The sequence below is a fragment of the Diceros bicornis genome, chromosome 6 (assembly GCF_020826845.1).
Source record: "Diceros bicornis minor isolate mBicDic1 chromosome 6, mDicBic1.mat.cur, whole genome shotgun sequence".
Classification (NCBI taxonomy): Eukaryota; Metazoa; Chordata; class Mammalia; order Perissodactyla; family Rhinocerotidae; genus Diceros; species Diceros bicornis.
The window spans coordinates 36854003-36880372 of NC_080745.1; the positions used below are offsets into that span (position 1 = coordinate 36854003).

At 39.5% G+C, this 26370-nt stretch overlaps 1 protein-coding gene across 1 annotated transcript; it reads right to left on the reverse strand.

Annotated features, from left to right (window-relative positions):
• SUPV3L1 (Suv3 like RNA helicase) lies at positions 1-26014 on the reverse strand. Its single transcript, XM_058543295.1, has 15 exons — positions 25715-26014; positions 17859-17936; positions 17380-17487; positions 16278-16392; positions 14949-15117; positions 12945-13056; positions 10123-10200; positions 8968-9059; positions 7791-7971; positions 7156-7249; positions 6203-6422; positions 4878-4958; positions 4345-4521; positions 1706-1854; positions 1-483 (listed from the first exon to the last, which is right to left on the reverse strand). The coding sequence occupies exons 1-15, from the start codon at positions 25986-25988 to the stop codon at positions 48-50; spliced, it is 2364 nt and encodes a 787-aa protein (XP_058399278.1). The 5' UTR covers positions 25989-26014; the 3' UTR covers positions 1-47.
• Positions 26015-26370: the final 356 nt, after the last annotated feature.

Here is a 26370-nt window from a genome sequence, read left to right on the forward strand (position 1 = left end):
GGATTTTGAAATAGATTTTTATTTGCAAAAATATAAATAAAATAAAACTAATCTGAATCAGGTTCCTTCTTCCTTCTTCTTGTCCCTTTCGAGTAAGTTCCAGATTCCGTTATTTCTTTGCCATGCTCAGTTCGTTGTGTCAACCACTCTTTTTCCAGCTGTTTCAGCATGTCTGCAGTGAGGAGCCCTTGCTGAACCAATCTGGAAGCAAGGGACTTCTCTCCTGCACTGGGGCAGGCTGGCTCAGCAGCTTTACTCCCTGAAGTTTTGGTGCTGCGCGTTCTTCTACCTTGGCTCTTTAACGTTCCTGACAAACGGGACTGGCTCTCTGCTGACAAGCTCTCCAAATTCAATAGCTTATGTGCTTCTGAAATTTTAATCAGTTTGGTGATGTTGTGCACACCATCTTGGATAATGCCATCTAGTTCTTTCTGGAGGTCTCGAACAAAGCTGGCATCTGGAAACATATCCATAAATCGGTAGCTGGGAAAAAGACATATTACATTATAGCAACAGCTCTTATCACAGTTGCTGACCTAATCTCAATGATGTAACTACATGTTAACACTGATTAATTCCAAATGTTCTGTTTTTGTAAACTCTGTCCAGTGCCTTTGCCCAACCTTTATTTCTGCCCCAAGACACCCAAGAAATACGTCTTTATGAGGGTCATCACTCGTACCTCAAGTGACTCCGATATGCTCCCCAGTGGGACACGCCTCTCCTTTGAGAATCACCCATCTAGAGCAGTCTCTCTCAAATGTTAATGTACAGGGGGCTGGCCCCATGGCTTGGTGGTTAAGTGCGTGTGCTCCGCTACTGGTGGCCCGGGTTCGGATCCCAGGCGTGCACCAACGCACGGCTTGTCTGGCCACGCTGAGGCAGCGTCCCACATACAGCAACTAGAAGGATGTGCAACTATGACATACAACTATCTACTGGGGCTTTGGGGAGAAAAAGGAGGAGGATTGGCAATAGATGTTAGCACAAGGCCGGTCTTCCTCAGCAAAAAAGAGGAGGATTGGCATGGATGTTAGGTCAGGGCTGATCTTCCTCACAAAAAAAAAAAAAAATGTTAATGTACAAATGAATCACCTGGGGATCTTTTTATTTTTATTTTTTATTTTTTTAAAAAATGTAAACAATTTTTTTTTAATTTTATTTATTTATTTTTTCCCCCAAAGCCCCAGTAGATAGTTGTATGTCATAGCTGCACATCCTTCTAGTTGCTGTATATGGGACACGGCCTCAGCCTGGCTGGAGAAGCGGTGCGTCGGGGCGCGCCAGGGATCGAACCCAGGCCGCCAGCAGCGGAGCGCACGCACTTAACCACTAAGCCACGGGGCCGGCCCTGGGGATCTTGTTAAAATGCAGAATTTGATTAAGTCTGGGGTGGCCCTGATATTCTCTAGCTCTAACAAGCCCTCAGGTGATACCAATGCTTTTGGTCCAGGGACCACCATTCATGTAGCAAGCATCTAGTGGCCCTTCTCACCTAACTATCTTAACTAGAATCATATTAACTCCTTACATCATTTTTGGAATGGGTATAAACCAGGCTCAACTGTCTTAATGGACAATAAACATAATATAGAGCACCCTGCAAACATGTGCCTAATCTGAAAGAGTAAAAGATCATTCATAAAACCTTTGATTTGCCATATTACTTAGAAAAATGAGAGCACATAAAGGAAAAAGTTGGTACCTCAGCCACAGGTAAAGATCCAAGACATCATGGATAGCTTCAAGATCCATGAGGTCTTTAATATTCTTAGGTGGAAGTAATGGCCATTTAATATATCGGCGCAACCATGAGAAGGTCAGGGGCTCATTCCTGCTATATTGCCTGGCAAACTGAGAGAAAAAGAAGAAAAGTGTTTGGTAAAAGAATCAGAATTCACTTAAATCTGTGATTAGAAAAAAAAAGGAAGCACAACAAAACGTTAACTGTGGTTGTGTTTGAATAGGCAGACAGGCTGGTTTCTCTCCTTCTTTATACTTTTCTATATTTTAAGAGCATTTAACACTTTATAGAGGTACTCAAAAAAAAAAAAAAGGATGATTTCCTTCTTTTTCCAAAACCAGAGCAATAATATGTGCATCAGAAGTTGTACAAGAACTAACTTTCCAGGGCCTGAGTTGATGAACATTTAATGTTCTAAGTTCTGGGCAGACTGTACCTGAAGACTCCCGTTTCTATCCCTTCATGTGATAGTCCTATAACCTCAAATATGAGCTTGATTTTCTGTATCTTGTTAATGTCCTCTTTTATTATACAGAAACTCTTTGAAGTGCCTTGATGCAAGGTTGGTCATGAGTCAATCGAGATGAAGTCTCTTTACTAGTTGTGTGGTTTTGGCCAAGTCACCACTCTGTGCTTCAGCTTCCTCATCAATACCATAGACCCCCACCCTCCTTCTCGACCCATAAGACACTGTTGGAGAATGTGCTTTGAAAACCACGCCGCCCCCTAGACAATGCTGGGCATTATTACATATCACAATATACTATAGGAGGCGGAAACACAACCATATAAGACCTCTCAAGCAAGAGTTTAAAATCTTTAGCTTCAACAATAAAACCAATTTCAAAAGGTTCATTTCCTGATTAGGGAAAATTATCTCTAAATGTTTAACCTAAGCAAGGTCAATACTTTAGAGAGGCAGGGCAGTTTTAGAACAATTGTGGTTAAATAATGTTACGATTTTATTAAATTCAGTGCATTCTGCTAAGTTTAATAAATGCCAAGTAGGATAGCCATGAAGGATGGAAATGTGACTATGCTAAATAAGCAGGCTATGCCAAACACAAGTTCTCTTATAAAGGCAGTGGCTTTAATATTTTTGGCCACCAACAACTAGTGGAAGCCCAATATGTAAAAGAGCTAAGTACAGAGCTGCCCAGAGAGGGGGAGGGAGAGAGGCCCATTTATTCAGATACCTCCATCCAGCAGCCAGCCCTAAAGGAGCTCCGTAAAGCCCAGTTTCGAAACACCTGTCCTAAGGGGCATCAGAGGCCATCAATGGAATTGAGCTCTTTTATAGTTCAGTAATAATGGAAACTAAGAAAAAAGGAAAAATCTCTAGATTTCACATTCTAATCTGTAAACAGAACACATAAGCAACTGGTGACCTGTACTGCTCCAGACTCCCTACTCCTTAGTAAATGCTTCTGCTTCATTAGAATAGCTGCTTGAAGGATGGTGTGAATGGGGTCAGGGCCACGGGTTCGAGTTCCATCCAGGTCTTTGTTGAATGAACTTCAACCTTATGCTAGCTAGCTCTCTCACAAATGCCAGCTCTAAGAAGCATATTTTCTAGGTAAATACCTGGACGTGGAATACCTCAAAGACATATTAATGGAAAATGAAAAAGGCAAGTTACAGAACAATTCATTATAACATTTATGAGAAAACACCCACACAACAAAACTAGAATTTCTACACTTACACGCATGCAGGCAAATGCAACAGAAAAGGTGTGCAAGGATACACACAAACTGATAGTCATTATGTCAGAGGACTGAGATTGGGGGTGGTAGCCCAATTTAACCTACCTGTAATGTTTTAATTTTGTGTAAAGAAAAAGTATTTATGTATTATGTAATTTATAATTTAGAAATAAAATTCAGAAACAGATTTGATAAGAACAGAGCTAGTATGCAGAATGCCAAAGTCTATAGAGAAGATGGCATCGAAACTACAAAGAGTTAGAAAAAGATTCAAGGAGGTGACCTTTGGGATTAGTGAGGTGAGGAGGGCACTCCAAGTAGAGGCAATACGGTAAGCAAGGGCCCAGAGAGATGAGACGACACTGAGCGGGCTGGAAGTTCAGCTCCCACTGCCCTTCCCTGGCCCCCTTGTTTGGGTGAATCTTGTGCTCCTCAGAAGTCAGAGATTTGTATCCTGATGCAAATAAGTTAAAAGAAAAGGGGCTGGAACCTTGCCACCGAACTCAACATGAAACAGCAATCCCTGGGCAGTGTCTTGGAGTTAAGAAGAAGGAATACTACTCCACTGCTAATCCCTGATTCCTCTCCCCACCAAAAAATATTACCCAACACCAATAAGGAAAAGACCCCCTTCCCTCCAAAAAAATTGTATTTCATTATTTTTGTTTTAGCTTCTTCACAAAGGCTACCATATAAGCCCAAATACAAAGCAAGAGTCCTCCTTTCCTCAAAAAATTATCTGTAAGGGAAAAAAAGCCACTTTATATTTAAGTTCTTCCGTAGTATCTCATATTAAAGGGTACTCTCCAATTGTTTTATTTTGAGTAACAAAGTATTGTTTGGGGAAAATGCATCAATCTGAAACAACTCAAAATATCATAAAGAAAAGCTTACCTGTAACAATGAAGAGCAGACAAAAGGCTGCTTCTTGTTGATAGGGGCTGTGCAGAAAACATACCTCACTCGTAGACTTAACGGAATATGCTGGATCAACTCTGCAGAAAATTTAAAATCATCCATATTGCAGACAAAATACTGCCCATCAACTTGTGAAAAGTCTACAAAAATATCCTGGGGGGGGGAAGATATATTAAGTTACTGGACTGCCTAATTGGGCATAATAAAGTACTTAAGTCTACAAAAGACTATCTCTTTAACCCATAACCGACTTCTAGAAAGGCCTGCTTAATTCACTGCCTCCTCAAACTAACTGACTTTCCCCACAGCCTTCGCAACCTGAAATACTCAGAAAATTGCTCAGGACAAAAGTTTCAGATTCTGAGAGAAAGTTTTGACTTTCAAGATAAACTTCATAAATAGCAACTTCACAAAAACAGACTATCCATTCATGCCCACGAGGTTAATTAGTAATTGTCTGATGTATCAACACTTTCAGAAAAGAGATTGAGACGTGAGTTTGTACTTACAATGAGGTTAGAAAGCGTTGTATCAGGGAGATGGTAGGCAAACATTTCAATCTGTTCAGCAGTTGGATGAAGACCAGCTGCCTTTAGTAAAAGAAAAAACAATCGCAAGCTTACTTTTTTTAAAAAAGGACAAGTTTTCTTAAGTTCTTTCAAGACAAAGTCCTATATTTCAGTCTAAGATATTGCTGAATTAAATGACAAGAATTTGAGTAAAATAGAGAAAAGCATCACCATTTTGCCATTTATTAGCACTTAGGAAAGCTGATGAGATGATTTAATAAAACTAACCAATTATACCCATTGAGTAATTAGTCAATTTTTCCCTTACATTTTAGTTATATTGTTATATTTCTAAAATCTATGATGATCTGATAGAGTACCAAAAATGCTTTCCAGGGTCTCATTTCTCTCTACTGAACAAAAATGAACAATAAAAAACCAACTGCTTTAACTAGAGCAATAAAACTGACATATAACATACATAAATATATGAGAACTGTCTAAACCGGAGGTCAGTTACCTCTTTAACAGTATATTGCAGTGCTAAGAAACGCCCACAAGTAAGTATAAGCAAAAAAGAGAGAAAAAGAATGGGAAAGAGGAAAGGAGGAAAGAGATATGAGTGGTGGGAGGGAGCAAGAGCACAAGAAATGAGGTTCACAGGAGGGAAATGGGGGTGTGTCATTACCAACAGCACTTTTTACAAAAGCTACAGAAACAATTTCAACCACAGCTTTCCTCCAGGAACTTTTCCTTACATTATCTCATTTATATTCCTTTTACCTAGGCTCACTGAAAAATGAGATGAGCCATGTTAAGAGAATTTTCCAGGCCACTTTAAACTGTAACAGTTAGTTTGTTTACAATAGTACACTTCTGCCTCATTAACTACACCAACCAAAATTTGACCTTGTCCTTACTGGCTCCAAGTTGTATTGCTTAGTGCTGTTTTTGCCCCACACTCAAGGGTTTCTTCTACATTCAAACTTCTGGTAATTTTTCAGTCTGCTGACATGGCTGCGTGCCCACCTGAAGGAACTGTGCCCCTATCCCCACCCACTGCTAGACTACAGGAAGAACTAAAGGAAAATCAGGTTAGTAAACTTGTTCAATCTGGATCTTTCACTTGCACACCATTCTCTGACAACGGGGTCTCTGTGCCTCTCCGAAGCAATAAAGTAGGGCTTTCTTGACATGATTTTCATGGCACAAAATTTTCTTTGCTTATTGCTGTTTCCAGGTGTCTGAGGCAAGAGTTTGGAACGAAGGTAGGAAGGAATGACTGTCCTCCACAGAGAGGAAATAATTAACATGTTACACCTTACCCTTATAGGATCCACAGGCCTATTCAAAATTTCCTTTAATAAATTGAGGTCTTCTCGATTCATTGTTGTAACCTCTCCTTCTTTAAATTTTGAACTGAATCTACCAGCTCTGCCAGCAATCTGCAAAGCTTGAGAGGTGGTGATTGGTTCTATTTCTTTCTCTCCCTTTTCGTTGATACTGGGCTTTATAAGGGAGTAAAAAATAATTCTTCTTATGCTCCTGAAATAGAAATAAAAGTGATCTCACAGACTGTGGTGTGAAAAACCCTCCATCATCCGGGTTACTGCAGAAATGCTCACTCCAATTCTAGTTTAGCCCTACTTGTAATCTTGTCCACTATTTACAAAATAAAGAGGTTTGTTGGTAATTCTTTTTCTTCCCTTTGAAGAGTATTTTTTAACAACTGTGTAAATTTACTAAAAATCATCAAATTGTACATTTACAATGGGTGAACTGTACAGTATGTAAATTATACCTCAGTAAGGCTACAGAAAATAACTTTTTTACAAGTAAACTACATAATCTGTTCTCAGACTACTTTTAGAAGTTGGCCGCCATTAATGGCTTTGAATAGTTCTTTGATTCACAAAGGTGTTTAGATGCTTTCATTCCCCAGAGAGGAATATTTAGGCTTAATACTGTCACCCCTAGAGATAATGGCTAGCCTCACATGCATAATAGGCACTCACACACTTGCTGACTGAGAAACTGAAAATAAAGTGAAGTAATAAAACAGCTTAGCAGTGATAAGGAGCAGCACTCAAAAGTCCTAGTGCTATGAGATATTTTCTTTTTAATCCCTCAACAGCTGTAAGCAAGATAAATCTCAGATCTATACTATAGTACCCATTCTCCTAAATCAAAGTGTTTGGTCACTCTAATGCCAATCAGAAATTTTTTAATTGCCATCTAACCCACTGAATATCCATGATTATTAAAACAAATTACTTACAAATTAAGTCCCATGCCAATTGCATCTGTAGCAACCAGGATTTTGCACGGATCATCAGGATCATTAAACTTTTTTGCTTGAGCAAGTTTGGTCCCTAAAATAAGAACAGTTTATGTTAAATCAGTGATCTCAATCTTTTACTACATCAAACTAAGTATATCTTGGAAACTCTCATTTTTATGGATATAATTCTAATTGTTTCAAACTTATTTCTTTATATCCTCAGAAGAGCCACCTATCCTTTATTTCCACTCCTTTAAATATGCCCACATAGAGGAACAGAATCCCCCACCACATTAGTCTTATCACTCCTGAGGACACTTATTAACAGATATCAGGACTACAACTTGAAGAATATTACCAACTTCATATTTTAATGACACCTCTGTAAGAAAATCATCAGCTCAACATTTAAAATAGTCTAATAGCAGCAAATAACAAGAGCTAAAAATAATTAAAATACTTCTATACCAAGATGAATTAGAGAAATATTTATTTTATATGACCTATAACAAATTACTAATATATCAAGCAACTTAATTCAATATCTTTTACTGTGTTTTCTATCCGTATCTCAACATAAATGGCAAAAATAAGAGATTTCATATCCTGTCATGATGAAAGCCAATAATTACCAGGTGGGAGACTGCCATATATCACAGCTGATTCCAATCCCCGAATTTCAATCTGTCGGCTCACAGAATAAATATCATTCTTGCTAAAACAGACAATGCAGTCCCCAGGTCGAAGGTTGTCTAAAGATTCTAGTGCATGATCCAGCACAGTAATGGGGGTAAGCCTCTTATAGTTTCGAACCTACAATAAAGACATGATGTTGTAAAATAACACACCTAACTCAACTTCTTGTGAGTAATAATTAAGTGAAAAACTTGCAAAGCAATCAACAGTAGCTAAAAACCTGACAAGTTCCAGTGTTTTTCAAGGGAAAACATAGAAAAATATTTATTATGAAATTATAAATATTACCATCAGTTTTCATTGGTATTTCTAAATTAATAAAGTGTTATATACTGTTTCATAGATTTTCAAAGCACTTTCATATATACATGATTTTCATAACAACTCAGTAAGCTCAGAAGGGTTATTAATTGTTATTTCCATTTTATGAAAGAGTAAAATAGATCCCAATAAAAGATAGGTCTGATGAGGATTGTTCTAGTTCTAGCCTTCTGTGATTTGCCTAAGAACGCAAAGCTAGTAACAGGAAAGCCCAGACTAGAACCCAGAATTTCTTCCACTACATTCCATCGCTCCCTGAAAGCTCAGCACAAAACTGAAGTAACAGGCCAATTTTAAAATATGTCTTCATCTTATTACAGAATTCTGGTAAAGAAAACGAAAAGCAGGATGAAAAGGAAATCAGTTACTTCCTCCTACTCTAGGAATTTGAGAAAGAGATACAAACTATCTCTAGCAATTAGATGGATATCGAAGGCCCCAATATCTGACATCTGAGACTGAAAACCACAACCTTTTGCTGAGCCTCAAACTTTCAACATTCCTAATTTATTTAATTGTAAAGAGATCTACTCAAACTCCAAAAGCTTTTGTCACGAGAAGATGAAGAATCTCCTGTACTTTTGGAAGACGTAGGGTGCGATGGCCACTCTGTCAGAACGTCAGATCATGAGATTCAACTAAAGATGTATGATCTAGTCAACTACAAGGAAATGAAGCTTTCTTTTTATTTAAGTTCTGATTTTGCCACTATCTGGGGCCTATGAAGCCACTGCTGGGGTACTCTGGGCTATTTGCTATGCATCCTTGAGAACAAAGCATATGATCTGGTACCTCCACTTCCTCCCCAGTTGTGTACATAAGCTCAGTAACCAGATCAATAGCAGCAGATTCTCCACACAAATGGACTTCTTCAGCACAGAGTCCTGTATAAAATTAAATACGCAACACTTTAGATAGCAAAAATACTTTAAGCCTGCTTACCTATTGCTTTACAACTTTACCAAGTGTTTTCATAAATATTATTTCTTTGATTCAAACCTCAAAACAACAACCTTCTAGTGGGCAAAGATTATCTCCATTTTTATAAATCTCAGGGCTTTTACATTGCTTTGGCCAAGGTTTTGAGTCTATTAGAGGGCAAAGCCAGTCAGGACTAAAACGTGGCATTCTGATGGATAGTACTGAACACTAGTCCCACACCTGTGGTTTTCAAATTAGGCTCCATGGAATCACCGAGGTGCCTCAGAGACTACGGGCTGGAGCAGAAGAACCTCCAAGCTCCTTAATCCTGCAGATTCACTTTCATCTGTTTTACATTACAGGCTTCAACGTATACTCTTTGAAGAGTTCAGCTATTTGTTTCTAAATTTGATAACACCTGCCCTACAACAGGCTGATCAAAAATTCACTCTACTATCAAGCAGTAGAAACATTCCTTCATGTTCATGGACCTCAAGAACTCCATTCCCAGGAGCCTATCCTAAAGAAATAGTAAAATAAATAAATAACAAGCTCCGGCCACAAACATTTTTACTGCAGCATTATTAATAATAGGGAAACTGTTTAACCCTATGAAACAAATTATAACACAGCTCTTCAATGGAGAATGTGCAACATTAATATGTGGTGTGAAAAAAAGTCTATGAAACAACAGAACTGAAAAAAAGCAAGATATATAATTATGTATATTCAGAAAACACCATATGCGTGAGAAAAAGACACCAAAATATTAATAGTGGTTGTTTCAACATGGTGAGATGTGAACATTTTAACTTTAACTAAATGGTTATGCTAATTTTATAATAGGAAAAATGGACTTCCCATCATTAAAATAATATTTAGAAAATAAAAACTCACACTTAGCTGACTTTGATTTGTGTCGAAAAGAGAGGATCTAGCTGGCTCTATTTGGCAATGTCAAACAGATAAATGCATCCCAGTGTAGATGTCACAAAGCACAGGTTTTATAGCATTAAGACCACCTACCTAGAAGTGCTCTGGTCCAGGCCCATCCTCTGGCTGGATCTTTAATCATTTGAATTTCATCAATCACAGCCACTTCATCTTAAAATAAAAAGTTATCATGAACAATACGATCTACTTAAACAGAATTATAAATAAATTACAACACCAAAATTCAAGCTTTCATCACCACTATAATCATCATTATTGCTCACTAAGCGCTTCTTTTCTGGCAGGCTTGTTCTAAGTGCTTTAGAGTTATAACTCATTTAATCCTCACAATAAACCTATCAAGTAAGTATCATCATTATCTCCATTTTACAGAAGAATAAACTGAGGCCCAGAGAAGTTAAGTCACTGGCCCAAGCTTACGCAGTATGTGCAGTTAGTAAGTGTTAAGATCTAAAAACATGAAATTCAAACCCAGGCCATTTAGCTCCAAAGTCTACACTCTTAACCACTCTACTGCACTGCCTCCCAAATTGAGCAGGTGCATTTGTCCTATTTTCTGCCAATTTCGCAGGCAGCCTAGAGAATCTACCTAATAAGAACGAACACACCTACACAGTAGCAAAAGAAGAAAGTAAGTATCTATGCTTCCAGGAACAATGAGCAGATAGCCCTGCTGTAAATGATGCATCTCTACCACAGGAACCCAAATGGGTGTCAGAAGCAGAAAGTGGAGTGGGACGTGTAATTCCCTGAGCTCCAGCTATGCTCATTCTTGGGGGTTTTAAGTTCATCACTATAGCAAAAATTAGTGCCTCATTTTATTTTCTAATGCCAGAATGTTTCCAAACATATTTTTTTATTCTTTTTAAGTCATACAAATTATATTTTAATTTTATTCCCAAAATACCAAGGAGTTGAAAAGGACACATTAAAAAAATTTTTTTTAATATGGCTGCAATGACATTTAGGAAAACAAAAGAAAGCTAATTTTATACTTATACAATAAGTATAAAAATTACTTATCGCTGGGCCGGCCCCCTGACTTAGCGGTTCAGTGCACGCACTCTGCTACTGGCGGCCCGGTTCGGATCCCGGGCGCGCACCGACGCACCGCTTCTCCAGCCATGCTGAGGCTGCATTCCACATACAGCAACTAGAAGGATGTGCAACTACGACATACAACTATCTACTGGGGCTTTGGGGTGAAAAAAAAAAAAAGGAGGAAGATTGGCAATAGATGTTAGCTCAGAGCTGGTCTTCCTCAGCAAAAAGAGGAGGATTAGCATGGATGTTAGCTCAGGGCTGATCTTCCTCACAAAAAAAAAAATAAATAAATAAATAAAATAAAAAAATTACTTATTGCATCCAGGTATATACAAACAAGATTAGAAAGAGGGGGCAGGGCCGGCCCCCTGGCATAGTGGTTAAGTGCAGGCGCTCCGCTGCTGGCAGCCCGGGTTTGGATCCTGGGTGCGCACCGACGCACTGCTTGTCAGGCCATGCTATGGCGGCGTCCCACATAAAGTGAAGGAGGATGGGCACAGATGTTAGCCCAGGGCCAGTCTTCCTCAGCAAAAAGAGGAGGATTGGCATGGATGTTAACTCAGGGCTGATCTTCCTCACAAAAAAAAAAACAAAAACAAAAAAACAAAGGAGGCAGAAGAGGGAATTTTGATTTATAAACTTCTGGGCTATTTGAATTTTTACAATGTATTCTTTTTATAATAAATTAATTTTTAAAAACTATCCATTTACTCAGAAAGTTAAGATTATTAAAATGAACAAAACAAGCTGCCAAATAGTACATAACGTATAATCCCTATTTAATATACATACCCACAATGCACATATAGGTATATGAATACACAATATGAACACAAACATAGAAAAAGTCTGGAAATGTACACCACAGGGTTAATACTTGTTCATTCTGGATGGGTGGGATTGAGAGATTATATATGTTTTTTTTCTCTTTGAATTTTTATATTTTCTATAATGAAAATATGACTGCTTGTATAAGCAGAAAAAAATTTTCATTTAATTTTCAAAACTACTTAAATAGAAGTTCATTGAAGTGCTGTATATAATAGGGAAAACTTGAAACAACCTAAATATCCTTTAATAGGGGAATGAATAATTTTAGTGACTAAGATGGAATACTATATAACAGTTTAAATGAATAAACTTGATATATATATAAAAAACAAGACCAGATCTAAAAACATGTGTAGAATAAAAAGCAAATTGTATAATAGTATAATACAATAATCACATAAATGTTTTAAAACACACAGTGTACAGTATTGATAGGTAATATATATCAGCGATATAAAACAAGATAGGAAAGATATACACCAAATACTTGATAGCAGTTGGATCAAAAGAGGGGAGAGGAACTGAACTGTGGAGTGATACAAAGGAAACTTCATACTTGTTAACATTTTAGTTCTTTTAAGAGAAAAAGGAAAGAACATTCAAAAGCAAACATGACAGGGCCAGCCCCGTGGCTTAGTGGTTAAGTGCGCGAGCTCTGCTGCTGGCGGCCCGGGTTCGGATCCCGGGCGCGCACCGACGCACCGCTTCTCTGGCCAGGCTGAGGCCACGTCCCACATGCAGCAACTAGAAGGATGTGCAGCTATGACATACAACTATCTACTGAGGCTTTGGGGGGAAAATAAATAAATAAATAAAATTATTAAAAAAAAAAAAAAGCAAACATGACAGAGTTTGGGATTTACTAGTGGTGGTAGGTACTGGGTATTTGTTCTACTGTTCTCTTCTTTGTCTCAATTTTAAAATTTTTTTCACAATAAAAAACACATTTCATATGTTCATATGTATTTTGAAATAAAAAAATACTAAATCATAAAGTTTTCAAAATGGTGTATACATACAAGGAGTTGTAACACTGCACATCTCAACAGTACAAGCAACATGGGCAGCCTGTTTCCCATCTGGCTCTACTGTCACACGCTCTTCACCTGTTACCAAGTCACAAGGCACACCCTAGGATGACGAAAAGAAACCTGGAATTATTTCCACCTTGAAAACAATAGCAAAAAGAAGTTTTTGATGTTTAATACAGTATTCTCTCCATTACCATCAAATTTGTCTAACAGCTAAAACAAAATACAATCAATTCTTTTTAAAAAAATTTTTAATAAAAAATAAAAGCCACTCTCTTATATAACCTAGGTAAACTTGGAAACATCTCAAATCAGCTCAATTCTCAGGTAACAAAAGCATGAGAAATTATAGCAGTTTCACTTTTTAACTCTGCACATTTCTGTACTATTTTAGTTTATTAAAATAAAATGAACATGAATTGTTTCTACATTCAAGAATATTATAAATAAAATTTAAGAATGTAAAGGCCTCCTAAGTTAATTCCTTGCAAAGGACCAACATCAACGCTATGGCACACGAGAGCAATCAACCACCCCAGTTTGCCCAGGACTGAGGGGTTCCCCAGGAGGAAGGACTTTTGGTGTTAAATCTGGGAAAGTCCAGGCAAACTGGGACAGCTCATCTCCCTGGTGGCCTGAAACTAATCATGAGGAAACATCAGACATATGCAAACTGAGTGACAACTTAAAAAACAACTGATCTGTAGTCTTCCAAAATGTAAAGATTATGACGAAGAAGACTGAGGAATTGTCTCAGATTAATGGAAACTAGAGATATGACAAGCAAACACAGTGTGAGACCCTGGACAGAATATTGGTGGAGGAGGGGAGTGGTGTTACTATTGGACAACTGGCAAAATTTGAATACGGGGGCTGGCCCGGCGGCGCAGCAGTTAGGTGCACGGGCTCCGCTTCAGCGGCCCGGGATTAGCAGGTTCAGATCCGAGGCACGCACCAATACACCGCTTGTCAAGCCATGCTGTGGTGGCGTCCCATATAAAGTAGAGGAAGATGGGCACGGATGTTAGCCCAGGGCCAATCTTCCTCAGCAAAAAAAGAGGAAGATTGGCATCGGATGTTAGCTCAGGGCTGGTCCTCCTCATTAAATAAATAAATAAATAAATAAATAAATAGAATATGGACTGTGGATTAAATAATAGTATTCTATCAATATTAAATGTCCTGCTTTAGATAAATATCCTCTGGTTATGTAAAAGAAAAGTCTTTGTTCTGAAAGTATTTATGGATAAGAAGTTATTATGTATGCAAATTATACAAATTATTCAGAACAAAAAATAAAGAATGCAAATTACCTACCAAAACTGGTAATCTCACATTATAAAGTCATATTATAATAAAACAATGAACCAAAATGTGGCCCATTTAGGGAAATAATGCCTTAGACCACAAAGCATGCAGTCCTTTCCAGGTTTGAAAAGGTGGCTTCAGTCTTTTATCATTAGTTCTAGTAGATAGCATCAGAGGTCTAATCTAAAAAAAGGTAAATTAACAGAGTAGTGGTTAATTTGGAGGAGGCAAAGGATGGGTTCAGAGGGAATTTCAACTATATTAATATTTTATTTCCTAAAAAAGTAAATAAAACAAGTTATGGCAAAATGTTAGAATCCAATGAGAGTTGGATAGTGGGCTCAGGTTATCTGTATGTTATTCTCTGCACTTCTCTGTATATGTGAAATATTCTGTAATACTGTATTTCATTCATTCTAATACATGTATTTTTTCACATTTTAGTATCTCTGAAATCAGGATACATCTTAACAATTGATGGCATGTCAGAATTCAGTTGGCAGCATCTTTTTCTTTCTCAGTTGTACACAAAATAATGGTACATCTTACAATTGACAGCTGCTTAGGTGCAATGAAATACAGCAACTTTTGTTAATAATACTATATATGCTCTTCCCCCCAACCTTCACTCTATCCTCCCCAAAATTAACAAGAAAAAGAGCAAATATTTCATAATATACTGACAGCAGCATTACTCTTTTCGAAGATCTCATGAGCCAGTAATTTTAAAGGGCCACAATACACTCCAGATTTTGCTGACAAGTATTTCTGGATTGCATGATAAGTCTTTCCACTGTTTGTGGGGCCTGAATGGAATATTATCTTCCGTTGTATGGCTCTGGCTTCTGGATACCTAAAACATGAGTAGGTAAATAGCTTAATCCCATTAACCTCAAAATCCATCCTGGCAAAGGTATCAATTCAAAAAAATTCCAATGAAACATCCTCTTAACATTCACAAGATAGCATCTTTGAAAAAGTAAATTAAATGACAAGTTTCATATCCACACTAAAATAATGACTGCTTTCCAAGAATGGCATTTACTAACTAGAGGACAGAAAAATGCAAATTAATCTCCTAGATATTTTTACCATCGTACAAATCTCTTTTCCTCAGGAGTTACTTAAAATATGTTTAAACTGCTATCAGCTCCACTGATAGGTTCACATCATTTTGACAGCTTGAAACACATGACCCTATAAGCAAATATTCCCAAGCTTCTGAACTTCAATGTACACAATACAAGGACCGAGTCTTCTGCTTCTGGCCAGGATGAGTGGTACTGGACTTTCCCTCCCATCACAAACAAGAAATATAAGCAGTAGCTACTTGGGGACATGGACAACAGGCAGTGCAGGACTACAAGCCCCGAAAGAAGGGAACACTTGAGATGAGCCCTACTGTATCCCAGCAGGACACAGGGAGGTGGAATGCAAGCAAAATATAATAGTCTCACTGAGCTGAGCAGCAGAGTAGCTGAAGCAGATGGAATTTGACGGGCAGAGTGTGGAAGGGAAGAAAGGGGGCAGTGGAGAGGGAGCTTGGAAGTCTGTGTGGGGGTTCCCCATGGGTCCTTGGCCAAGGGCTGGGCTGAACAAGTGCAGGGCCTAGCAGAGAACAGCTTGCTAAGGGTCTGAAGGGATGGTCTCAAAGAGGGGGCAACATGCTAGGAGATGTTGAAGTTCCAGCCACAGTGGTGGTGGAGGGGGCTCTTTAATACCCGGGGCACTCAGCTGAGACACCAGAAAGGCCACACCTGAACCGTAAGGACAATACTCTAAAGTAAGGGCTACTCTAGATCTGTCCTAATAAAACCTAAAACCAAGTCTGATCAGGATCAAGGGGAGACACCAGGTAAATACCTGCCAAAATTAACTGCCAGTTTTTTAGGGAAAATAACACAATCTAGACTCCTTATGATTTATCACCCAGCACAGAATAAAAAAATATAATTATCACTAATCTCCCAACTAGAAACTGAAAATTTCAAATCCACAAATGAAGAAACTAACCAGTTTGGTGGTATTCTCAAGTCACTGATTTTACGTAGATCATCCTTACATTCCAACACAGGAAATATCTGTTTTGCATGTCTCAAGAAAAATGGAAATAAATCATCCACATGAGCTGGAAAATAAAACAGTGCATTAACATATGCAATATACATGTTAGCCATAACTGAATTTAGTGAAATCTTTCTTCTTAGTGAGCTAAGTTAGGGAGACATTGCCAGGATAAAAAGAAAAACCCTGGAGCAAGGAACTCTATCCTTTTCTGAGATCCTGCTTTGTCTTACATTCTCCTCCTAATTTCATTTATATTTTCTAGGAAAACAGAAAACTGGCTGCCAACCACCATGTTCTATTCCTCCACTGCAAACAGGTAATGATCAGTATTGATGCAAAGTTAAATTAAAAATAAAGAACCTGAAAATATACATTAGAGAGAAGGCCTGTGGTTACTGAAGAGAAATGCAGGTGCAAACATTTTTTAAACTACAGAGACCACTGAGAGACAAAACATGCAAGTGAACTGATTCCTCAGCAAGAAGTCTCTACACCTTAGTGGCTCTGAGGAAGGTGGGGCTGTGTCCCATTTTGCTTTGTATCCAGGTTCTACCTCAATGCCTGGCACAAGGTAAAGGTCTAATAGTCAAACACATTTTAAAAATATAATCAAAGTCAAACTGCCTATGGGAACAAAACAATGATGCTCTTACATTTTTTTCTTTTATAGCAAGAGCTTTGTCCTGATACGAGGAAAAACCCAGTGGCAGAAACAGATGGAATTTGCTATGTATTAATTCTATCTTGCACAAGAGTTCATTTTATGGTGGCCTATACTAACACATAGTGGAGAGGAGATGTGACAGATGAGGGCCCCAGCCCTCCTCCAGTCTAAGACACATGGGTGATTTAATAATTAGCTCAGGGACCTACTATAAAAGCAAAAGGACCTAGAAGGCCTCCTATAAAAACACTGAATATTCTACAGAGGATGTTAATAGGGCCTATTCTCAAAGAAATAAGCCCTAACTAGAGAAATAAACATGGCATATGAGCAGAAATAGAAAGTTATGTTCAATAGGATTTTAAAAAGTCTCTTAACACTTGCCTGCACTGAAGCAAATATCATTCAAAATAATGTGAATGTCCACATCCAGGGAATGAGATTGCATGATATAATTTCTAAAGCTTATGAAAGCTTGATGGAAGAGACGAGCTGTGGGAAACATAAAACCAAAATAGGTAGGGCTTATTTTTCATTTCATTTCTCATTTAAAAAAGTACATATACACATCACACCTAACCCAACAAAATGTATTTTTTTTGGTAGTAGTACAGCTAGTTTATTATGATCTGGGCTAAAACTGAAATCCTAGCACAACGTGAAGGAAAGCTGAATGCACAGCTCCTTTGCCATGTGTCTGGTTCACCAGGGGCATCTTGCCAGTCTCCTGCCCAGACAGAAGCAAAGGTCAGGAGTGTCCTCCAGATTACAATGTACTTATGTCCAGGCCACACAAGGTCCCATACAATACTGATAAAGCTGTGATCTAAGAAGTAATAAAATATCTCTAATGAAAGCCTTACCATCAAGTCCATAATCAGCACCCAGCTTCTGAATTTCTTTCCTCTTGTAAAACTTATCTAAGATCTTCTTTACTTCATCTGGAAGAAAAATATCAAAATTTAACATTTGTTTACCATTTGTTTTCCAGATAGAGAAACGCCTAAAAAGCAAAAGAAACTTGAAGTCATAACACTCAAGAAGGCAGTCTACTGAGTGTTGCAAGAACCTGAAGGTTTTAGTTGATCACAAGCTCTTTATGGTTTAAGGGCATAGAGTGTCTAGAAAAATTATAGTCAAACAATGCAATATTCCTGTTATACTGCAAAAGAATAAGCAGGTCGCTACAGGATTAGACAGCATCCCTAGCCTCTATCAGGCCACTTTTAGATAACCATGTTCTGTTTCATTTACTCACAGCCATTCTGCACATCTAATAGCAGCAGCTAAAAGGTATCTAGAAAGACAACCTAATACTGCAAAGGCAGATCATCATGCTTTCACACAAATGACTAAAGGAGGCAGGGATGATCTTTAGCTTGAAGATGATGATTTTAGGGAGAACAGATTATACCTATCTTGTTCTAGATGACATAACTAAAGTTAGTGGGAAATGAGGGAGGCAAATTCCAGTGGAATTTACACAAGACCTTCCTAACAATTAGAACAGCGAAAACGGGTTGCCTCACAAAAACGCCAGCCCTTTGTCACTGAAAGTACTCAAGCAAGGCTTAGATGACTGTATTTCAAGGGTGATGGCAGAGAAACTACGGTGTGGTAGGAGAGGCTGAATTAGATGCCTAGTGAAGTAACATGCCACTTTGAACCAATAACTTTAAAGGTATTAATCAAGCTGAGATTGTATTAACTTTGTGCATGTTAAAATACTACTGCATTATTCTGTAGAGATAAAATGTTTTACTGATCCAGCTACACACTCTGCATTTCTGGGAAGGCAGGCCAAAATTGAGGATACAGTCTTTGCCCGCGAAACAGAAAGGCCAAGTGGCCTGTTTTTTAATCTCCTACAAAAGTACCAACCGCATTTTCATGCAACCACAACACACACAACGCTCACTGAAGAAATTAAGCCTGAACAAAACATCCCACCAACAAGAATCTGTTTTGCAGAATGAGGGAATTTCAAAATCGCTGGTTTAGCTGCTAGAGTTGCCCACAACTAATTGTGAGATACATACATATATATCTCCTATTACAGGCAGCTATCCTCGTAAGTCTGGGTTTCTGTTACTTTGTACCCAGTGGAGGCAACAGTTTCTTTGCACCAATAGTGGGAAAATCGGTGACAGATAAAAGATGGGAAAAAAGCATACACAATTGCTTGGGGAAATTCTGCTGATGTATAAACTCAATACAAACTGATGACATCACATTTATTTACAATTAACCCATTTTCTGTAACTAACACTCCGGTGTTATACAAGAATCATGATAAAATGCGTCAAGAATACGAGGTTTCTCATGCTAAGTGAAAGAAACTAGTCAGGAAAGACCACATATCAGATGATACTATTTACATGATATGTCCAAACACAAACAGAATATGGATTAGTGGTTGCCACAGGCTGGACAGAGGGGAGTGGGAGATAGGGGAATAGGGAGTGACTGCTATTGGGTATGGAATTTCTTTTTAGGGTAATGAAAATGTTCTAAAATTAGATTATGGTGATAGTTGTACAACCCTGCAAATATATCAATCATACCCTTTAAATGGATGAACTTTATGGTATGTAAATTGTATTTTAAAGCTGTTTTAAAAAAGGAATATTACCCACACAAAACAAGAGGTTTCTTTGTATCAATACTTTATTTTATCTAAAAGGACTTTCTAAAATCCACTATCAATTTTTTAAAGATAACTGCAAACACATTAACACAATGGAAATAGCACTGAAAGAAATTGTAATCTAAAGAAGTATATGGAAATACAGTTTTGTTTTTCATAAAAATTAAGCTTTAACTGTTTCATTGTTCCTAACAGACTGACCTGATTTTTGGTCATAATTAGTTCTCATTAAAATTAACAGTGATTAAAGGAGACACTCTGGATTTCAGCGATAGTAGAAATGACTCAGTCACAACAACATTTAACCAGGTAATAGCTTTCTTCCAGCTCCCCGCAATGGGAGCCTGCCATTTAATATCCCTATGTTGGGATTCAACTACATTTGCTAAAATTGAGAGGCCAACTGTAAACTCTAAGCCAGTTGCATTGTGTTTTAAACAATTACATATTCTTTTGAGAAAACAAAGTGTTCCAGACAGTCCATAAGAGTAGGTTCTCTTCTAAAATGTAAATGTCTTCACATGAGTCTTTACATGAAAATAATGATCTACTTTACTCACTCCATTTACATCCAGATGAAGAACAAAGTAGCTATTATCAGAGGCTTGGGACTACTTAAACCCAAGTGATTTACCCATTTTGTTAAAATGTTTTAATTCACTTGTTTCACTGTACTCATCAGTAATTAACTAGAAGCCCATCTGAATACACCAAAGCTACGTGCTCATTTGAGGGTTGGAGAAGCAGATGGGAAGGTATGCAACTCAACTTCTTCATAATAGAATTGGAAAGGCCAAAGGCACAGTGGAAACACAGGTGGAGAGAAGTGATCAGAATAGGTTAGAAAATCTCTAGGATCCAAAAAGGAAAGGCAGAATCAATCCTGAAGAGATTGTATCAAAAACCACTTAGTCGTGGCATTTTGTTCCTACCCCATTAATATTATAACTAGTATTACTACCCTTGTCATTGAATATGAAGATGTAGCAGATATTGTACTAGTAGTGGTAGAACTCATGCTGAATCTTTCATGGCATCACAAAGGGAATTATACAAAGTGGTACTAAATTTGCTAAAACTGCCACTACTGCAGCAGACAGCTGCATTACGCCAAATGCCTCTGACCTTTCTGCATCTCAGAAATGATGGGTGATGGGTGTTGATGGCAGCATTAAGACTGAGGAGTCTCGGCTAGTCCCTACACCCCCAGACATGTCTACCTGATACACCTACAACAAATTACGACGACTTTGTTAAGCCTCTGCTCTTTCATAAGGTTCCTCTTGCAACCAACAGCATGATTCTCATCCAGGAAGCTAGATGTGCTCTGATCAGAAAAGTGTTGCCTAATAGCCTATACAGGGACTGTCTCCATAATCTTGACCCTCTTAGCATTACACTCCAATTCTGTACTTTGTAAGTGGTATGCCAGAACATACCAGTCCAGGTGTTTTAACAAGCAAGCTTCCCCAAACTCTGACTCCAGTTCACCCTACTCATAGGGAGGTGAGTGGCTTTAACCCTCTTGCCACAAATCCAAGTTCCAATCTGCACCTACCCATCTACCACTACTAGAATCTATGAGGAAACCAGCACAATCTGCCTCAATTAATCTGATACCTTCCCTAGGAGTCACAACCACTAATAAAATCCACCATCAATATTATCTGTTGCTGCCACCTCCTGTAAATATGCCAGTGATGAATCAAAAATCAAAGGAGAGGGGTCGGCCCTGCGGCCAAGCGGTTAAAATTCTGTGTGCCCTGCTTCGGCGGCCAGGGTTCAGATCCCAGGCACGGACCTACTCCACTCATCAGCCATGCTGTGGAGGCATCCCACAAACAAAATAGAGGATGACTGGCACAGATGTTAGCTCAGGGTTAATCCTCCTCAAGCAAAAAAAAAAAAAAGAGGAAGACTGGCAACGGATGTTAGCTCAGAGTGAATCTTTCTCATCAAAAAAAAAATCAAAGGAGATCATGCTCTAGAGGTACATCTGTTACCTGTGGGCAGCCCGGGCTCACTAGGCTGATCTCAAGGCCTGGGTGGTACCTTCCTCCTTCACTGCTCCACTTGAGACCACCCAAAGCTTCCAGCTTAGTCAACTTTCCCAGAAAGTGGAGGGCCACTCTGCTGTCAAAGGTAGCTGTACCTCATTGCTAGAACTTCCCAACACTTAAAAATTCATCACAGTGCCCAAAAGACTTAAAAACCCTGCTCTGGCGGAGCCAGCTGATTATAAGTAGAAATATATCTAAGGAATTTTACACCAGCTATTAACAGCCTAAAGAAAGAGAGGCTTAGAAAAACAAATCCCTTATTTACACAATAAGCTAACAATTCATACATTATCTTGTTAAATCCTCACATCAAACTATATTATACAGATAGGGTAGATTATTTGGGCTTTAGGGGAATAGTTTTCCCAGTTTCCACACATCACAGATTCTAGAGCAGGATAACAACCCAACAACTTTTAATTCCATTTTTCAAATAGCAAATGTTTAGTACAAATGATTTAGTACTTGTTAAAACTAGTTTACATTTGTTCATCCCTTTACACTTTTCAAAGTGCTTTGCCAAACATGTTATGATGATTTTCACAGTCCAGACATGTAGGCAGAGAAAATATTATTCTCATTTTACCAATTAGGAAACGGAGAAAAGGTAAGTAAACTGTAAATCAGGCTAGTCACTTTAGTGCTGTACGACTATCACAAATATGCACCATCTTTCTACTTGTAGTCAGTCAGTCTACATCCACACGGCTAAAAGTGTTACCATCAACCAGAAAAAACGTATATATGTTGAGCACCTACTCTGTGACCAGGCCAGTGCTTGGCAGGTAGGAGACATTCAACAAATATTTGTTGGGAATAAAGACAGTGTCTACCTCATAAGGGTTATTAGGAAGATTAAATAAGTCATATGCTTAGAATGGTACCTGTCTCTAGCAAACATTCAATATTAGCCATTGCTATTAAAAAAAAGAAAGAAAATGAAAGAACCACAGGGATATTCTCGGCAGAGGGACTAGCATGTGTAAAAGGCCCTAGGGCAAAAGTGCACATTTCATCAATATGGCTGAACATGAAGAGTGGTGTGCAATGAAGCTGGAGAGGTACCCAGGCCACATCAGGTGGGCCTTACAGTCCATATTAGTGATTGAGGACCCTTTTAAACTGGGGACAATGGAAAAACATTAAACAATTTTTTGGAGGGGAGCAACATAATTAGATCTCTTTAAAAGAACATTCTGACTGGGGCCAGGCCAGTGGCATAGTGGTTAAGTTCGTGCGCTCTGCTTCAGCAGCCTAGGATTCGCAGGTTCACATCCCAGGTGCGGACCTACACACCTGCTTTTCAAGCCATGCTGTGGAGGGGTCCCACATACAAAACAGAGGAAGACTGGCACAGATGTCAGCTCAGGGACAATCTTCCCCAAGCAAAAAGGGGAGGATTGGCAGCAAATGTTAGCTCACGGCCAATCTTTCCCACTAAAAAAATTTTAAAAAAAGAACATTCTGACTGTAGGTAGAGAATGGATTAGAGAGATCAAAGGTGTTCAAGGAGACATGTAAGAACTATTTCAACAGCCCTGTCAAAAGACAGAAGCTGATAATTTAGGTTAGGTTGGTTGCAGTGGAGAAGGACAGAAGTTAATTCAATAAATATTTATGAGGTAGAAGCAATATGACTTGTCAACTGGACTTTCTGATTGTTAGATGTATGGGGAGGGCGAGGGGAAGAACCAAGACTACCAGGTTTTTGACCGAGGACCTGGAGGAGGAGCAGGTTGAGGCTCAGGTAGATAAGTTGTCCTGGACATGCGAAGGTCAGATGCACACAGGAAATCCAAGTGGAGATAGCTGGCAGGCAGCTAGATATACAGGTCCAGGGAGAATGAGCACGGTCCAGGCTAGAGACAAAGATCTGGGAGGAATACTGACTTGAGGAGAAAGGAAAGAGAATGAGCACCCTAGGGAGAGAACATAGAATAAGGAGGGAAGGTGACATAAGACAGAGCCTTGAAGTAACCAACTTTTTGGGCAAAGAGCAGGCAAGAGATTGAGAGGTAACAGCTTCTTGTCTCAATCTCTGTGTGAAAATCTTGATACCTTAACCACGTGGCTACATAGGATTGTAGTAATTCACTGTTGTCTGGAGTCTCTCTTGCAACGCTGAAAAATCATTCTAGCAAGTTCAATGTCTGGACCAATCCTAGTCAACGGAAATGAAAAGTCACCCAGCACACACTGACTCAATGAGGTACCTAAGGATTCTCAACCAGAAGAAAACCTGGTGCTGACAATTCACGTCTTCATTCTACCTCCTTACTGGCAGCATCAAAAGCACTTACACTTTCAGGTCAATTGCAATAGCTGCACAAAATAAGGATTTATCTTTTTTTTTTTTTTTTTGTGAGGAAGGTCAGCCCTGAGCTAACATCCGTGCTAATCCTCCTCTTTTTGCTGAGGAAGACCGGCTCTGAGCTAACATCTATCGCTAATCCTCCTCCTTTTTTCCCCCAAAGCCCCAGTAGATAGTTGTATGTCATAGTTGCACATCCTTCTAGTTGCTGGATGTGGGACGCGGCCTCAGCATGGAGGGAGAAGCGGTGCCTGGGTGCGCGCCCGGGATCTGAACCCAGGCCGCCAGTAGCGGAGCGCGCGCACTTAACCACTAAGTCACGGGGCCAGCCCTAGGATTTATCTATATTTAAATCTAATAAATAAGGCAAATTATCTCACACAAATTACTGAATGCCTTAAAATAATATAAAACAAATGGGGAAATTGTTTAACACGTTTAGAGTCTCAAAATATGAAAAAGTTCTGGAGATCTATATGAAAAAGTTCTGGAGATCTGTTTCACAACAATGCAAATATACTTACTACTGAACTTTACGCTTAAAAATGGTTAAGATGGTAAATTTTATGTGTTTTTATCACAATTTTAAAATAATAAATAGTAACATAAATAATTACATTATCAAAATTTCCAAAATAAGCTAGCTCCCAACTCCAAGTAAAGTGAAACAGCTTGCTTAACATCTGCTTCGAAGAACTGGTTAAAGAATAACAGAGTTCCATCACGTTTTCAGTGAAAGTATTGTACTTCTGCCCTGAAAAACAAGATTTGACCCATAGCATGTTGTACTCTATACTCTGAAATTACAATAGGACGCAACGATGTTGCTAGTTGAAGTTAACTGCCTGGAGATAGTTCCCGGAGGGCTAATGCCTACAGCATCCCCTCAGCCTCCCAGAGCTTCATTTGGTCAGAGGAAACTCCCTGACCTCCCTAATCACCCAGAAACTAAAGAAGTACACTCCTACAATCCGAAATTCTCCGTGAAAACATTTACATGCCTCCCTAATAAATCTATCCAAAGTTAGTTTTAGAGACAAAACCCACTGCCACTTGCTGATGCTAAGCGACTCCTTTCTCTCCGGAGCCCCGGATGATCAGGGTAGGTACCACTTCTGGCAAAGACATTCTTACCACGTTCTACTTTGTGTTACAGTAGTCATCCATATGTCTCTCCTCCCCACAAGACTGTAAGTTTCTGGAGTAGATCTGGATTTGAGTCTGGTTGTTCTTGGCAACCATCATACAACCTAACAGTGTCCAGTTTGCCTAAGTGCCCACTCAGTGACAAAGAATCCTGAAAGAAGTCCTCCTCAGGCTTTTCACTGCCCCACTCCCTTGCCCCTTCTCGGCAGCAATTGTTCTGGGCAGCAAAGCAGGAATAAAGAAGGATGCTAGAAAAAGCCGTCATCCACCTAACGACTCAAAAAAGGTTCCATCACAAGAGGCTTTAAACCATTCAGAAAGGAGAGCAGTGAAAGGGAAAATGCCACTTCTGGAGTGGCACATTAAAAAATCAATCTGACACAGCCCCAAGCTTTGAGAGGCTCACAAACCAGCGAGGGAGGTGAACTCTGACAGTCACGACGACAACGCTCGAGGGGACCTCGGGTCTCCAGGTGAAGGGGGTGCATATTCCCGCAGCCGCGTCTGGGCCCTGAAGACACCACCCCCGCTGCCCTCACTAGCTCCTACACTCACTCTTGTCCAGAGGGCGGGTTAGCTCGGCCCCGACGTCGCCATCCGCGCTGGGGCCCTGAGGTTTCACAGTCAGCGGCACGAACAAGGAGGTGTTCGGGGCTTTGGAGCCTCCTGAGGCAGAAGAGGAGGCGGAGGCAACGGCAGGAACGCGCCCCAGACCCCCGGGAACGGGCCCAATGTGGGCGCGAAGGGCAGAGCAGACGGCTGCCCGGTAGCGAGCCTGGGGCCCCGCCGGGAGCCGAGCCCACAACAGGGCACACCGAGGGAAGGACATGGTGGCCACAGGCCCTACAGGAGGCTGACTGCAGCAGCCCCGGGAACACGGCGGTGGACAGTGACGCGCATCGCCAGCGCCTACTGTCTGGAAAGACCCAGACCGCGCAAAGGAGCTGCCCAGAAAAACGCCCGATCAATAAAGAAAAAGTAGTGCCGTAAGAGTGCTCTGAAAAGGAAGGAAAAGCTTAGAAATGGAAACCAGAAGAGATAGGTTCTTGTTCTCTCTCTCTTTCATTGGGGATTGGGGCCAGCTTTCTCTAAAGAAAAGAAAAGAATCGGGCACCTCTGGAGATGTCACAGATGAGAGGAGGGGCCTGCAAGCTGTGTTACGTGACCCCCTCAGGCCCTGTTCGTAAGCGCGTGTTCAGAGGCACGTGGGC